At 40.7% G+C, this 16,323-nt stretch overlaps 2 protein-coding genes and 1 non-coding gene across 3 annotated transcripts in view; 1 reads left to right on the top strand and 2 right to left on the bottom strand.

Moving 5' to 3' along the window:
• gtf3c2 (general transcription factor IIIC, polypeptide 2, beta) overlaps nucleotides 1-6,820 on the top strand; it is a 24,645-nt gene extending 17,825 nt beyond the window's left edge. Inside the window, 4 exon segments of the mRNA XM_053337448.1 lie at nucleotides 1,079-1,130; nucleotides 1,133-1,270; nucleotides 1,884-2,012; nucleotides 6,738-6,820. Of these exon segments, the coding sequence (XP_053193423.1) occupies nucleotides 1,079-1,130; nucleotides 1,133-1,270; nucleotides 1,884-2,012; nucleotides 6,738-6,820 (402 nt within the window).
• Nucleotides 4,662-4,734, bottom strand: trnar-ucg (transfer RNA arginine (anticodon UCG)). The gene has a single exon. It is a non-coding gene; the product is annotated as a tRNA-Arg (tRNA).
• Nucleotides 6,821-10,701: 3,881 nt separating the features above from the next.
• The window catches only part of slc30a2 (solute carrier family 30 member 2), a 23,436-nt gene continuing 17,814 nt past the window's right edge, over nucleotides 10,702-16,323 (bottom strand). The window contains 6 exon segments of the mRNA XM_053337102.1: nucleotides 10,702-10,847; nucleotides 11,304-11,438; nucleotides 13,449-13,554; nucleotides 14,832-15,051; nucleotides 15,539-15,575; nucleotides 15,578-15,691. Of these exon segments, the coding sequence (XP_053193077.1) occupies nucleotides 10,702-10,847; nucleotides 11,304-11,438; nucleotides 13,449-13,554; nucleotides 14,832-15,051; nucleotides 15,539-15,575; nucleotides 15,578-15,691 (758 nt within the window).

The following is a 16,323-nucleotide window of genomic DNA, read 5'->3' as shown; positions in this document are numbered from 1 at the left end:
GGAGGAGGGGAGGAAGAAGGGGGAGGGGGGCAGAAGAAGAGGAGGAAGATGAGGAGGAGGGGAGGAGGCTGAGGAGGAGGAGAAGATGAGGAGGGGATGAGGAAGAAGAGGAGGAGGAGGAGGAAGGGGGGAGGAAGATGAGGAGGAGGGGATGAGGCAGAGGAGGAGGAGGAGAAGAAGCAGTCATTTGAGGATTTGATGGGTTTAATGTTAAGAGAGGGCAGAGTGTCGCTGTGCCCTCTGGGATCAGATGATGGATAATCTGCAGGAAAAAAGTTAAAATGCTGCCGGCTTCTTTTTTTTTTTTTCTTTTTCTGAAGAGGATAAATAGATCAGGAAGAGGAAGAGGAAGAGGAGGAGGAAGAAACTAAATAAATGAAATAAAAGGAGGATTTGTAGTGATGGAGAGAGAAAGAGACAGAGAGAGAATAACAGCTGAGTCATTCACACAGCCCTCCTGTTGTCCTCGAGGAAAGGAAGGAAAGGAGGGAGGATGGAAGGAAGGAAAGGAGAAAGGAAGGAGGTAGGGAGGAAGGAAAGAAAGGAAGACAGGAAGAAAGAAGGATGGAAGGGAGGAAGAAGGAAGGAAGGATGGAAGGGAGGAAGAAGGAAGGGAAGGAGGGAGGAAGAAGGAAGGGCAGGAAGAAAGAAGGAAAGGAGGGAGGAAGAAGGAAGGGAAGGAGGGAGGAAGAAGGAAGGGAGGGAGGAAGGAAAGAAAGGAAGGCAGGAAGAAAGAAGGAAAGGAGGGAGGAAGGGAGGATGGAAGGAAGGAAGGAGGGAAAAAATCCACAGTGTTACACAGTGAAACAGAAAGAAAGAAAGAAAGAAAGAAGGGTAATAAATAATGAGGAGAGAAAGAAAGAAACAAAGAAACACAGAAAAAGAAGGTAGAAAGAACGACCAAGGAGGCAAAGAGAAAGAAAGAAACGAAGAAAAAGGACAAAGAAAGAACAACGAGGAGAGAAAAAGAAAGAAAGGAAGAAAAACAATAAAAAATAAAAGTTCAGCATAAACTTATTAAACAATTATAAAACAAAGTGTGATGTGTGTTTAGTAAATGTATTAACCTCCTCTTCCTCTTCCTCCTCTTCCTCAGGTGCGTTTCAGCCCCAACATGAGCTGTCACCCTTGGGTGGCGTCGCGGGTCAGACGGGGCTGGTGAGACTCAACTGTCTGAGGAGCATGATCAGCGGTCATGTGACCAAGATGATCAGCAAGAACCAGGCTCAGTTTAACGCTCTGTACTCTCCAGAGGAGGAAGAGAAGGAGGAAGAGGAGAAGGAGGAAGAGGAGGAGGAGGAGAAGGAGGAAGAACACACTGAGACACAGCAGCTATAGCAGGAGGAGAATCCCAAAAAACCTCAAAAAAATCCCAAAACCAAACCTCCACAAATCCCTTTAGAATAAATAAAAAAACATTAATTTCTAATAAAATCATCTTCTTCAATAATTCATCTTTAAATTAGAAGAGAAAACGATCAGCAGCTCATTATCACGCTGACATGAACTTTAACTCCAACGTTTTTCAGCCTTTTTTGTCACCTTTAACAATGAAATGACGAATGTTTAATTAATGTTTTAATTTAGTTTAATATATTTAATGTTTTTTATCACAGAGACATTCCATCACAGTGCTAACGTTCATGCTAACTTTCGCTAACGTTCATGCTAACTTTCGCTAACGTTCATGCTAATGTTCATGCTAACGGTCGCTAACGTTCATGCTAACGTATGCTAATGTTCGCCAACGTTCATGCTAATGTTCGCTAACGTTCATGCTCACATATCCAGGATGTTCCTATCACAGTTTTTCTACATTAATTAGCTTCTTTACGCCTTAAACTGGTGTCTGTTTTCACACTTTTACACCTTTTTATCTTCAGAGGAGACGAAACAGCTTCAAGCCTCCATCTGTTTCTACACGCGGTGCGTTCAGGGACTCCGTTGTGTGTGGGTCAAAAACACAGTCATTGTAGTTATGTGCACAAAACTGGAGAAACTTAACACTTCAGGTAGTGATTATGAGTGTAAAGCATGAATTAAACACCAGTTTTCACACTTTCTGTGCTTCATTAGTTAATAGTAATGAGGGAATCGTTACTATTACATTTTTTTCAAGATAAGCCCCAATATTTTGTCTTATAGCCTTTAAATCTTCTCCCACATCACTGCACCTGTTGGAAAACTCATCTTGTAATGATGTTGAGTCTCAAAACTTCAACAGGAAGCTGAAAAATTGTGATTTTTTTTATTTTTCTGCAGATTTGAGCTCATTCATGCAGCTGCACTCAGAGGCCAAAACACACACGATGCGTTCAGGGACACTGATGTGTGTGGGTCAAAACACAGTCAGTGTAGTTATGTGCACTAAACTGAAGAAACTTAACACTTCAGGCAGCAGTTATGAATTAAACACCAGTTTTTACACTTTCTATGCTTCATTAGTTAAATATCCCTCACTACTATTTCATTTTTTTCACATTACCTTAAAGATACGCCCCAATTGTTTGTCATTTAGCCTTTAAATCTTCTCCTACATCTCTGCAAAACTCACTCTGGAACAATGTTGAGTCTCAAAACTTCAACAGGAAGCTGAGAAAAAAGTTCAGTTTTCTGCAGATTTGAGCTCATTCAACACAATCAGTGGAGTAATATGCAGAAAACTGAAGAGAGATGAATGTAAAGCATGAGTTAAACATCATTGCTAGTTAATTTTGTTCACATTACGTTAAAGATGCACCCTAATATTTAGTTTTTTAGCCTTTAAATCTTCTCCTACGTCACTGCAGATGTTGTAAAGTCTCTAAATGTTCAGTTTTCTGCAGATTTGAGCTCATTCATGCAGCTGCACTTGTTTCATTGTTTAATTATCTTCTCTCTTTTTTTTAAAATCATGTTCAACAACTCAGGCTTCAGCTGAGAGGAAATACTTGAATTTTTTTATTGTGTAACTTTCCAGGATGTGATGATGTTTGTAAATGATAAAACTTTTAGGTATTTTTTCATGGTTTCTTTAATTGTTAAACTTTCAACGTGGTGTTTGCTACTTTATTTTACTTTAAGTTATTTTCTCAGTTTATTCACAGATTTAGTCATCTCTGTTTTTTAGAGGTAAATTTAAAAAAAAAACATCTTTTTCCACTAAGTTCAATTAGGGGTTTAAAAAAAAGGTGCTTATGATTTTTATTTCTTATGTAACTGGGATTATTTCCACATGTCATTGACAGTCAGTGATGTGTTATCTTATAAAGAACTTGTACATTTTAAATATGATTAAAAAGCGTTGACTTCTCTTTCGTTGTCTCTATTTCTGAACCGGTGCCGTTAATGTTCATGTTTTTATAATAAAATATGAATTTAAATGAAAGAAAAGTTGAGTTTGAATGTTTTTATTCATCAGTAGATGTTCTGGAGCTTTATTATGTTATCAGTGGTATGAAAAGGTCTTTAAATGACAGTAATATTGTTTATCGTGATTATTTCTGAGACAATATATCATTTAACCCTTAAACAGGCAGGATGGAAAATTAGATGTAAAAAATCCCATATTGATGTCACTAGTTATGTCATTTGCACCTAAAGTAAAATATTTCCACTCTTATTTTTAATATATTTTGGATTTTATGAGTTGTATCTCCACCAGGATGTTTTGCCCTTATTAAGGCATACAATGGTGATAATGGTAAAACACTTAAATGTGTTATTTAACATAGTAAAGTGATACATTCTGGTCATTAATACTAGTTTCTAAACTCATTTTTATCATTTTTATCAAAGTATAAACCTACCACAAGCTTTAATTCTACCAATATAAGGCACATATACAATTAAATTAAACCTTAACCCATCATGCTCCTTAAAGAGTCTGTATCTCCTGGTGCACGCTGCCTGTTTAAGGGTTAATTAAAGTAGATATAGTGACAGATCTAATTAAACAAAAATGAATAACATAAAGAGTCCTAGTTGAGTTTATCTGCAGTTCAAGGTGTGCTGTTAACTTTAACACTGGAGCTCTATGGAGGAAATGATTTGGGGTTTTTAGCTGCAATACTGCAACTGACCTCCCTTCCTTCTGTCCTTCCTTCCTTCTTTCCTTCCTGCCTTGCTTGCTTGCTTCCTTCCTTTCTTCCCTCTTTCCTTCCTTATTTTCTTTCCCTCCTTCCTTCCTTCCTTCCTTCCTTCCTTCCTTCCCTCTTTCTTTTCTTCTGTCCTTCCATCTTTCCAACCTTCCTTCCTTCCTTCCTTCTGTCCTTCCTTCCTTCCCTATTTTCTTCCCTCCTTCCTTTCTTCTGTCCTTTCTTCTTTCTTTCCTTCCCTCTTCCATCTTTCCTTGCTTCCTTCCTTTCTTCCCTCTTTCCTTTCTTCTGTCCTTCCATCTGTCCTTCCTCCCTTCCATCTTTCCAACCTTTCTCTCTTCCTTCCATCTGTCCTTCCTTCCTTCCTTCCTTCAAAACTTAAAATCTTAAAGGTGTGGCTGTAGATGTAACCTCCTTTGTAATCATCAACATTTTCATCAGTAATTTTAATTTAATGACATTTTTCTCAGTGACAGATTATACTTGTATTTATTTTATAATTAAATGACATAACACCATCACTCCTCAGTATGATATACACTCCTGAACAGACACACATGTAAATCCTACAGAAGAGAAGTTTACCAACCACGAAGGGATTCGAACCCTCAATCTTCTGATCCGAAGTCAGACGCCTTATCCATTAGGCCACGTGGTCATATAAACTTACTACAGTAGCTAATAGTTTGTGCACCGCATTTGTGTTCATGCTTATTGCATCAAATTCTCCAAGGATATTCTTTTTCTTAATTTTTTAAATGTTATTTTTATCAATCACTGTATAAACTATGAATCAGTTTTGTGCTTTTTCATTAAAAAAAACCCTGAACAAACTGGCATTTAAACTTCCGGAAGTTCCTGGTTAAACTTAGGTGGCGGGACCTTTACAGGGAGTCCTCTCACTTGCTCCTCTCAGCTGTTGTGTCTCCAGCAGAGTAGCACCCAGGTAGCACCCAGATCGGACCATAGACCGTATATAAGAAATCGGACCCACCGGACTCTGAAGGTGACGTCACAGAGGGGACTCCCCAAAAACATAACAGAGAAAATGACAACGAGGAGGTAAAGCTGGTTTCTGTTTGTGTGTTCGTGTACATGGCGGCGGACGCTATGAACTTGTTAGCAACGGTTAGTTACGGTTAGCAGCGGTTAGCGACGGTTAGCCACCCGCGAGTCTAGCATGTTGTTGTTGTTTGTCATCAAGCGCGCGCTGGTAAACGTTCCATGCTGCGTTCATGCAGACTCGGAATTACTGAAACCTACAGAACAAACATCGGTTATAAAAACCTGATACCGATACTTCCCGATATTACATTTTTAAGTAAACATCGGCCGATAATAACGGACATTTTTTTCTCGTTTTAAGACGACAATTAGGTAAGAAAGTCAGATTAAGATCTTGATCAAAATTACTTTGAAAACTGAAAGTAAGAATGAAGTGTGCAGACTTTCCTTTGAGAGTCCTGCAGCTGATAAACAGCTCCCTTTTATCAGTATTGGTGCAAAATTATTAATTGAAAGTGTAACATAAGATTAATTTAATGATATTTTTATGGCAGGAACTCCAACACGATGTCAAAATGTTCTAAATAATAATAATAATAATCCTCAGCCCATCATCTGCAGTCTTTTTTATTTCACTTTACAAAAAAAAACTCTGTCTACACTTAAAAATGAAATAGCAAACATCACAGGAGGATCACCATGACACATAGACAAATAGGACTGTTTTTTAAAGACTGTACAATAAACATATTTACACATATACACAAAAATCATACACAGAAAATACACAATATTTAACATATTTACAAACGGTCACACGTATAATTGTTGTCACAGACGGCAAACAACACGATACAGAGCATTCTCAAACATTACACTTTCAGATTAAAACACACAGGAACACTTTTATTTTGAAATGAACTTTGGCTCCAGTTTAACACCAGCACAGTTTGCTTTCATATCAAAAACTATAACACAATAAAATGCATCGCTCATCAGTACATTCACTTAAGTTTGAACGTTTATATATATATATTCTCATTTTGTGTTATTTCAAAAGGAAAACTGTATTTAATATACACGATCTTTTGTAAAAATTGGTGAAAATATAGACATTTTTAAACATTATTCTTTGATTAATCCTCCGCATTGTGTAATATTTATATCAGCGTGTTGTGATTGGCAGTCGGATGAGAAACGTTGTCGTATTTTTTATTTTTTTAACGTGATATTAGACGAACAGCTAACAACCATGCAAGTACTTTTTGGATCAGGATGGATGTCGAGTTGGCGGTTACCATGGTAACAATCTGTCCCTTTTTTTTGTGAAATTTGAGATCAACGAACAACATCAACGGTTCTTAGACAATGTTTAGATGAGTTTAAATAAAAGTGGTTTATTAATTAATTAATTATTTTTTAAATGATACTCGAGTCCAATCAAACACTGACCGACACTCACCACAGTTAGATGAATCCTACTGATGATGATGATGATGATGATGATGATGTGATCTTCCTCCTTGCATCATCAACATTTCCTTAAGAATTAAACCTAATTTGCTTTTTAATCTATTGATCTCGTTCTAGGTTCAACTTTTTGTCATTTAATTCATTTATAACTGTTCCTCTAACCCTGTTTCCTGTCTCCTGCAGTCTGCTTTGTCTCTAGACCTTCATCCCCTCTAGTTCAACCTGACTTCTCGCCCAAATTTCAGCTCTCAGTTCCCAGCTTCTAGCTCTAATCTCACATCTTCGTTCTCAGCTTCTAGTCCAAGCCTCAGCCACATGTTCCCAGCTTCTAGCCCAAATTTCAGCTATTGGTTCCCAGCTTCTAGTCCAAGCCTCAGCCATATGTTCTCAGCTTCTAGCCCAATTTCCAGCTTTGTGGTTCCCATCTTCAAACCCTAATTTCACATCTTAGTTCCCATCTTCCAGTCAGCTACATGTTCCCAGCTTCTAGCCCAAATTTCAGCTATTGGTTCCCAGCTTCTAGTCCAAGCCTCAGCCATATGTTCTCAGCTTCTAGCCCAATTTCCAGCTTTGTGGTTCCCATCTTCAAACCCTAATTTCACATCTTAGTTCCCATCTTCCAGTCAGCTACATGTTCTCAGCTTCTAGCCCAAATGTCAGTCTCTGAGTTCCCAGCTTCTATCCCAAGTTTCAGCTTCTTGGTTCCCAGCTTTCAGCCCTAATTTCACATCTTCGTTCCCAGCTTCTAGCCCAATTTCCAGCTTTGTGGTTCCTATCTTCAAACCCAAATTTCAGCTTATTGGTTCCCATCTTCAAACCCTAATTTCACATCTTAGTTCCCATCTTCCAGTCCAAGCCTCAGCTCTTAATTCCCAGCTTCTAGCCCAAATTCAGCTCTTAGTTTCCATCTCCTAGCCCAAATTTCAGCTCTTAGTTCCCAGCTTCTAGCCCAAATTCAGTCTACTGGTTCCCAGCTTCTAGCTCTATTTTCACATCTTCTTTCCCAGCTTCTAGTCCAAGCCTCAGCCACATGATCTCAGCTTCTAGCCCAAATTTCAGCTCTTGGTTCCCAGCTTCTAGTCCTAGCCTCAACCACATGTTCCCATCTTCTAGCCCAAGTTTCACCCCTTGACTCCCAGCCTCCAACTCAATCATCTCCAGGACTTCTCCCCTTTCTGCAGCCTTTTCAGTAAGTCTCTATCATATATCTCTCTCTCTTCTCATCATTGAATGTCTACATTTTCTTTCCTTTTCTGTTGATATTAAAGGGATACTTCGGGTTTTCAGAAAACACCCTGAAACAGCTGATGGAAAGGTGCGCCGCTGTCAACAGGCGGCAGCGCTCAGTGATACGAAGGGAGGGAAAATAGTGCCAGCAGGTGATTATGAAGCCTAACATTTTTACAGACAAATGTATTTACTCTTTATCTTTGTGACCCCAGAAACTAGCGGGAACTACTTTCTTCAACACCAAAAGCCGGCCAGAACTCTGCTCACTGGTGAGGATGTCATACAACTTCATGTCAAAAAACCCGAACTATCCCTTTAATGCATAATAATAATAATAATAATAATAATGCTGATAGTAGTATAATACAGTAACAGCAGCCCTGTAATGATGGTTTTGTAAATCATATTATATTATAGTTCCTACTTCAAGACAGAGATCAGTCAAAAAGCTTAAAGAAGTAACTGAAAACCTTGACTGGATAGATGGATGGATGGATAGATAGATAGAGAGGCAGACAGATGGATAGATAGATGAAAAAGGGAACAGAGAGACACAGAGCTGATGGATGAGTAACACCGAGGCTACAGGAGGAAGGAGAGATAGATGAGATAGTTAAAGGACGGCTCGGAGCTGAAACTAATCGTCCGACTGAAGGACTAAATCATTCTTTCCCTCTCAGAGCTGAACTTGGTCTCGGAGGGTCGGAGCTACGAGCTGCTGCTTCTTCAGCCGTATTAAAACACACTATTACACATTCCTCACTGACACACGTTAAAGGGGCAATTAACTGTACTGGCATCGCCTCTCAGGGGAAGTTTAGACCTTATATATGCAGAGTGTTGAGCTTTTCCTACAAAATGAACCAATTGTTATATTTTTATTATATTATTATTTAACCCTCCTGTTGTCCTCGAGTCAAGGAAAGGAGGGAGGAAGGGAGGAAGGAAGGAAGGAAGGAAGGATGGATGGATGGAAGGAAGGAAGGAAAGAAAAAGCTGGAAGGATGGATGGATGGAAGGATGGAAGGGAGGAAGAAGGAAGGAAGGACGGTAGCTGGAAGGATGGAAGGAAGGATGGATGGATGGAAGGATGAAAGGGAGGAAGAAGGAAGGAAGGACGGTAGCAGGGAGGAAGGAAGGGAAGAAAGGAGGGCAGGAAAGAAGGAAAGGAAGGAAGGATGGATGGAAGGAAGGAAGGACGGTAGCTGGAAGGAAGGAAAGGAAGGATGGATGGATGAATGGAAGGATGAAAGGGACGAAGAAGGAAGGAAGGACAAAGGAAAGAAGGAAGGAAGGAAGGAAGGAAGGTCAATGAAAAGCTAATCAACGGCGCTAAGAAGACGATGAACTGTAGAGTGAGTGTGAGTCGTCATTCGGTAAATTCGGTAAATTTAAAATCAAAATCAAAGCCATCCATGGTTCCCTCTGCTTATACATCGCTACCTGTCCTGTTTAAGTCTGAAATGAGCGATAAACGTTAGCTAGCGTTAGCGTTAGCATTAGCGTTAGCGTTAGCAACAGTCTGGCAGTTTTTGGACATTTAAAGGAAGTGTTAATATTTCGGCAGTGTTTGTGAACGTTTGAGAAGCATCACTCGCTGTGAGAGTGTACGACTTTTTAATACTTTATACTTTTATATTATTATCTCCTGAAATACTCCTCGCATGTATGAACCTTTCATTGTCCTTTTTATATACTTAACACATCTTTTAAATACGAAGCAGTCTGATACTTAAAGTCCAACTGTTTGGCATTTATAAGCAGAATATAGACATTAAATAGATCCTAGTTATAAGCAGATATAAGCACATTTTTAAGCTTTTTATTGATGAAAACCAATTATAACCTTTCTGCTGGAGACATATTTTATATTATTTCAACTACATTCAGTTTATTTGTGCACTCAGGAGGAATTAAAGCACCTTTATCTGCTTATACCAGCTTTATAGTGTGTTATAAAACCATTTCAATGTTCATATTGTGCTGATAAATGCAAAATAAAAGTTTTTTTTTTAAGTGTTATAGTTGAATGATACGGTAATGTGATTTAATGTTGAGTGTTTTAGTGACCGGACTCACAAAATGACAATAAAATAAATGTTTCGTGAAGTCGTCCCGTTACTCGTTAAGTGCACCTCAGTAAAGTTAAAGACTGTGTAAAGTGAATTCAGACATTTTCTTCTAAACACATTAAATAGGTCATAAATGTATATCCAAAAAAGGTGTAAAAAGCATTTCAACCATTTAGATTTGAATTGTGGAGCTAGGCTTCACAAACTGTGTTTCAACATTTCTGTGTTCAGGATTTAGTGCTTAGCATAAACCCGCCCCTGCTGCTGTAGAGGTAGAAATACATTCAGCACACACTGCTACTACTACAGTCTACAGTTAGCCAGTTAGCTGAGTTAGCCTCCGAGCTAGTAGCCAGTTAGCTGAGCTAGCCGCCAGTTAGCTGAGTTAGCTGCCGAGCTAGCCGCTGAGTTAGCCGCCGAGCTAGCAGCTGAACTAGCCGCAGAAAGCTCTCAGATGTAGTGTCCATGTTTGACTCGGCGGTCACGCCCACAGTGTTTGGGAGCAGAGAAAGAGGCTGATTTTTACTTTGAAGCCTAATTTCATATATTTGGCGATTTTTTTAATCATTCAAATTTGGCAGGGTGGTTAACAACACACTTTTCTGTGGTATGTCAAACTCAGAACACATATTTATTCTTACTTTACACAGACTTTAAGTGCTTCGTCATTAACACTCGACTACGAACACAGAGATGGTTTTGATGTCTGTACGATGAAGTTGGTCAACAATAAACTCTCCTCCTTCTGTTTCCAGGTCGCTGCTATTTTTGGGGAGGGGGGCAGGGGGGACACAGCCAGTAATGCTCCAGGGTCAGGGTCAGGGTCAGGAGTCAGAGGTCAGGGGTCAGTCACAGGGGTCCTGGCAGTGGCTGCAGTGGCTCATGTCTTCAGAGTAGAGCTCCACCTGGATGGTGATGCTGTAGAAACCAAACTTGGTGTGAAGCAGATCGGTGGCTTCCTGCAGCACAGACTGAGGGTCGGAGCCTTCCTCTGAGGAGAACACGAGGAAACACACTCAGGTTTGTTTCACTGGATGATATTTTAATATTCTTTCTCTCATTTCTTTGCTTTTCATGCTTGTTAAACATTTGAAGAACTTAATGCAGCTGGAAGCATAATTCCAAAATGCAGAATTCAGTCGGCTCAGATCATGAAGATTAAACTGATTAAGAAAGGAGTAAGGAGAGAAGGATGGAGGGAAAGAAGGAAGGAAGGAAAGGAGGAAGGAAGGAAGGAAGTGAGCAAAGAAAGAGGGAAGGGGAAGAACAAAGGAAAAATTTAAGAAAGAGGAAGGAAGGAAGGGAATAAGGAAGGAAAGGAGTGAGGAGGAAGGAGGGAAGGAAGGAAGGGAGGGAGGGAAGGAAGGGAGGGAGGGAGGAAAGGAAGGAAAGGAAGGAAGGAAGGAAGGAAGGAAAGGAGTGTATTTCTGTGTGTTTGATATCTTACCGACGGCCAGGTGAACAGAGACCAGCGACTGTCCCAGAGTCAGAGCCCAGAGGTGCAGACTGTGCATCGATTTCACCGCCTTCACAGACAGCAGCACTTCCTTCACCGAGTTAAACTCTATTCCTTTAGGAGAGCCTGAAACATTAAATAAGACCATCAAGTTAAACTCTATTCCTTTAGGAGAGCCTGAAACACACATTAGAGCATCAAGTTAAACTCTATTCCTTTAGGAGAGCCTGAAACACACATTAGAGCATCAAGTTAAACTCTACTCCTTTAGGAGAGCCTGAAACATTAAATAAGAGCATCAAGTTAAACTCTACTCCTTTAGGAGAGCCTGAAACATTAAATAAGAGCATCAAGTTAAACTCTATTCCTTTAGGAGAGCCTGAAACACACATTAATGAGTCAAACAAACAACACACATCTTTCCTTCCTTCTGTCCTTCCTTCCTTCCTTCCTTATTTTCTTTCCTTCTTTCCTTCCTTCCTTCCATCTGTCCTTCCCTCCTTCCTTCCCTCCTTGCCCACGGGCCAGAGACGGCCCAACGAGGGGTCCAATACGGCCCACTTTCCTTCCTGTCTTCTTTTCCTTCTATCCTTCCTTCCTTCATCTTTTTCATTCCTTCCTTCCTCCCTTTCGTTCCTTCCTTCCTTTCATCCTTTCTCCCCTTTTTTCTTCCCTCCTTCCATCCATCTGTCCTTCCTCCTTTTCTTCCTTCCTTCTTTCCTCCCTTTCTTTCCTTCCTGTCTTATTTTCGTTCCTTCCTTCCTTTCATCCTTCCTTCCCGCTTTTCTTCCCTCCTTCCATCCTTCTGTCCTTCCTCTCTTCCCTCCTTCCTTCATTCTGCCCATCCATCCTCTCTTTCTTCCCTCTCTCCCTTTCTTCAGGTAACTACAGTTGAAGCAGTATCTCAGTTTGCTGTAATCTGTCTCTGAAACATGTCGGTAATAAAATGAGCAAAGTCACATTTAAATCTTTATAACCTGAAACTTTAAAAGCCCCAGGTGCTTTTTTTGGTTCGGTCATCTTGAGGAAGTTCAGCGATGTGTGAAGGATTTTAAAATGATCTTGGGACTGTGTGGTGCGCTTCACTAAATCTTCCCCAGGATGTGACAATCTGTGCTCTTAAAAAGATGTAAAAAACATTTCAACCTTCTTTTCTTTCTATCCTTCCTTCCTTTCTTCCTTCGTTCCTTCCTTCCCTCCCATCTTTCCTTCCTCCCTATCTTTCCTTCCTGTCTTCTTTTTCCTCCTTCCTTCCTTCCTCCTTCCCTTCCTTCCCTCCCTCCTTCCATTCATCTGTCCTTTCTCCCTTTCGTTCCTTCCATCTTTCCATCCTTCCTTCCATTCATCTTTCCTTCCTCCCTTTTCCCTTCCTGTCTTATTTTCGTTCCTTCATTCCTTTCATCCTTCCTTCCTTCTCTTCTCTTCTCTTCCTTCCTTCCTTCCTTCCTTCTTTCCTCCCTTTTTCTTTCCTGTCTTATTTTCGTTCCTTCATTCCTTTCATCCTTCCTTCCTTCCTTCCTTCTCTTCTCTTCCTTCCTTCCTCCTTCCCTTCCTTCCCTCCCTCCTTCCATTCATCTGTCCTTTCTCCCTTTCTTTCCTTCCTGTCTTATTTTCATTCGTTCCTTCCTTTCTTCCTTCCTTCCTTCTCTTCTCTTCCTTCCTCCCTTTCTTCCATCTTCCTTCCTTCTCTTCTCTTCCTTCTCTTCCTTCCTTCCTCCCTTTCTTCCATCTTCCTTCCTTCTCTTCTCTTCCTTCTCTTCCTTCCTTCCTTCCTCCCTTTCTTTCCTTCCTGTCTTATTTTCGTTTGTTCCTTCCATTCATCCATTCATCCTTCCTCCCATTTTTTCTTCCTTCTTCCTTCCTTCCTTCCTTCCTTCCTTCCTTCCTTCCTTCCTTCCAGTGCAGCCTCACAGAGTCTCTAATATGGCTGCAGATAACTTAGCATCAGAACCATCACCATGACATTTTTCCCCCTCCCTCCTTCCTTCCTTCCTTCCTTCCTTCCTTCCTTCCTTCCTTCCTTCCTCCCATCTTCCCTTCCTTCCTTCTTTCCAATCATCACCATAACATTTTTCCTTCCTCTCTCACAGTGAACCCTTCTAAGCAGCGGACACTGATGACCTCTGAGACAAATACCTTCCATCAGTATCCTGAAGACGTCTCTGAGGATGGTGACGGTGGTGCAGAGGACGAAGACGGAGAACAGGAACGTACAGATGGGATCTGCAATCTTATACTCTGGCTGAGAGAGAGAGAGAGAGAGAGAGAGAGAGAGAGAGAGAGAGAGAGAGAGAGAGAGAGAGAGAGAGAGAGAGAGAGAGAGAGAGAGAGAGAGAGAGAGAGAGAGAGAGAGAGAGAGAGGAGGAAAGAAGGTAGGAGAGAGGAAGGGAGGAAGGTGGGGGAGGAAAGAAGGAAGAGAGAAAGGAGGGAAGGAAGTAGGTAGGAGAGAGGAAGGGAGGAAGGAAGGAAGGTAGAGGGGAGGAAAGAAGGAAGAGAGAAGGAGGGAAGGAAAGAGGAAGGACGGAAGGTAGATAGGTAGGAAGGAAGGAAGGTAGGAGAGAGGGAGGGAGGAAAGAAGGAAGAGAGAAAGCAGGGAAGGAAAAGAGAAACTTGAAACTGAGAGTAAAGAGACGTCACATGGTGTTTTTTTACAGTCATGTGACGTTTAGATGCTCAGGGCAGAACATGGGAGGATTTTACTGTTTATATTATAATAAATAAACTTTCTACACTTTAAAATATACCTTTAAATTACACATGTGACCCAATGAAGTGACTGTTCTTAGTATGAGACATTATAAGAAATACAGTGAATTTAATAAATATGCCAAAAGACAAATTTAAATTGAACTAAATGTCTGGCCATGATTTTAAAAAATTAAATAAATTCAATTAAATATAATATATAATTATAAATATTATAAATATTATTTTTATAGTATTATTTTATTTTATTTTTAAAATATTTTTTATGAGATTGAAGTGACCCAATGAAGTGATGGTTTTTTGGTATTAGACATTATAAGATATATTATACAGTTAATATTTATTAAATATACAAAAAGACAATTTTATATACTGAAAAATTAAACATGAAAAAGTCAATGACTGGCCAAGATTTAAAAAATAAAGATAAATAAAATAATAAAAATCAGAAATAAATAAATAAATTAGTCAAAATGTGTATTATTATGAATATTATACATACTATAAATATTATGAATATTATTATTAGCATTGGGAATATTGGGAATATTGCATTGGGAATAATATGACCCAATGCAATAACTTTTTTTTTTTTTTTTTTATTTTAAACCAATAATTAAGACCATAAATTAGTCAAAACTCTATTTTCATTTTTTTAAATTATTATTATTATTATTATTATTATTATTATTTTAATTATTGTCATTATTTAATCCAACCAGGTCTGGATCATATTAGTTTCCTATTAAAGGGCCAGTCTCATCAAACTGACATTTCGGTCTCACCCTAACATGAATGTTTTCTATATCTGACCCGAAAGTAGATGATGATGGCGGCCACGGTGACGCCGACGCTCTGCAGCAGGTCGCCGACCACGTGGATGAAGGCGGCGCGGACGCTGGTGTTGCCATGGCCACCGAGGAGCGCGTGGGAGTGACCGTGGGAGACGGGACTGTGGCCGTCCTCGTCGATGTGGTGGTAACCGCTGCCGTGAGCGTGGAAGGTGGTGGAGTGATGGAGGATGTACGCCATGCTGCGGAGAGAGAGAGAGAGAGAGAGAGAGAGAGAGAGAGAGAGAGAGAGAGAGAGAGAGAGAGAGAGAGAGAGAGAGAGAGAGAGAGAGAGAGAGAGAGAGAGAGAGAGAGAGCGCAGAAGGAAAAAGGAAGGACGGAGGAAAGAAGGAAGGAAGGTAGGAGAGGGAGGGAAGAAGGAAGGAAGGTAGGAGAGGGAGGGAAGAAGGAAGAGAGAAAGGAGGGAAGGTAGGTAGGTAGGAAGGAAGGAAAGAAGGAAGGAAGGAAGGAAGGAAGGAAGGTAGGAAGGAAGGAAGGAAGGAAGGTAGAGGGGAGGAAAGAAGGAAGAGAGAAAGGAGAGAAGGAGGGAAGGAAAGAGGAAGGACGGAAGGTAGGTAGGAAGGAAGGAAAGTAGGAAGGAAGGGAGGAAAGAAGGAACAGTCAAAACAGACGGGGTCAATTTGACCCGGGAGGACGACAGGAAGTTAAATGAACTCTGTTTCTACTCACATGATGTTGACGATGACGGCGCACCCAGAGGTGACCACATCACGTGACCATCGATCTCGTAGTCGTTGCGAACGATCCTCTCGATGGCTAAATAGACCAGCGCGCCCGTCACGATCCAGATGGACATGACTGAGACTAACGCTCCCAGAATCTCTGTGGAGAGAAGAAGATGAACCACAAATCTCCATGACAACCAGTTAGCTCAGTTGGTAGGAATGTGATGCAAGCAACTCTGAGGTCACAGGTTCGATTCCAGTATTGATGGGTCCAAATAATCTTTTCCAGGGTCTAATGTCGACCTTTGTCCTGTGGTTGTCGTTGTTGTTTTTTTGAGCTGTGTAGTCAGTGATGCGTTACTCTAATATGATATTCCTCCCTCCCTTCCTCACTCCCTCTCCTCCCTTCCTTCCTTCCTTCCTTCCTGCCTTTCTCTCTTCCTTCTTTCCTCCCTCCCTCCCTCTCTCCTACCTTCCTTCCTTCCTACCTACCTACCTTCCGTCCTTCCTCTTTCCTTCCCTCCTTCTCTCCTTTCTCTCTTCCTTCTTTCCTCCCCTCCACCTTCCTTCCTTCCTTCTTCTTTCCTTCCCTCCTTTCTCTCTTCCTTCTTTCCTCCACCCACCTTCCTAACCCTTCCTCCCTCTCTCCTACCTTCCTTCCTTCTTTCCTCCGTCCTTACTTCCTCCCTCCTCTCTCCCTCCTTTCCTTCCTTCCTCTCTCCTTTCCTTCCTTCTTTCCTCCGTCCTACCTTCTTTTCCTTCCTCACTTAAACACCTTCCTCTCTCTCT

This window comes from Scomber japonicus, chromosome 17 (genome assembly GCF_027409825.1).
Source record: "Scomber japonicus isolate fScoJap1 chromosome 17, fScoJap1.pri, whole genome shotgun sequence".
NCBI lineage: Eukaryota > Metazoa > Chordata > Actinopteri > Scombriformes > Scombridae > Scomber > Scomber japonicus.
This window is presented reverse-complemented; position numbering and strand designations above follow the sequence as displayed.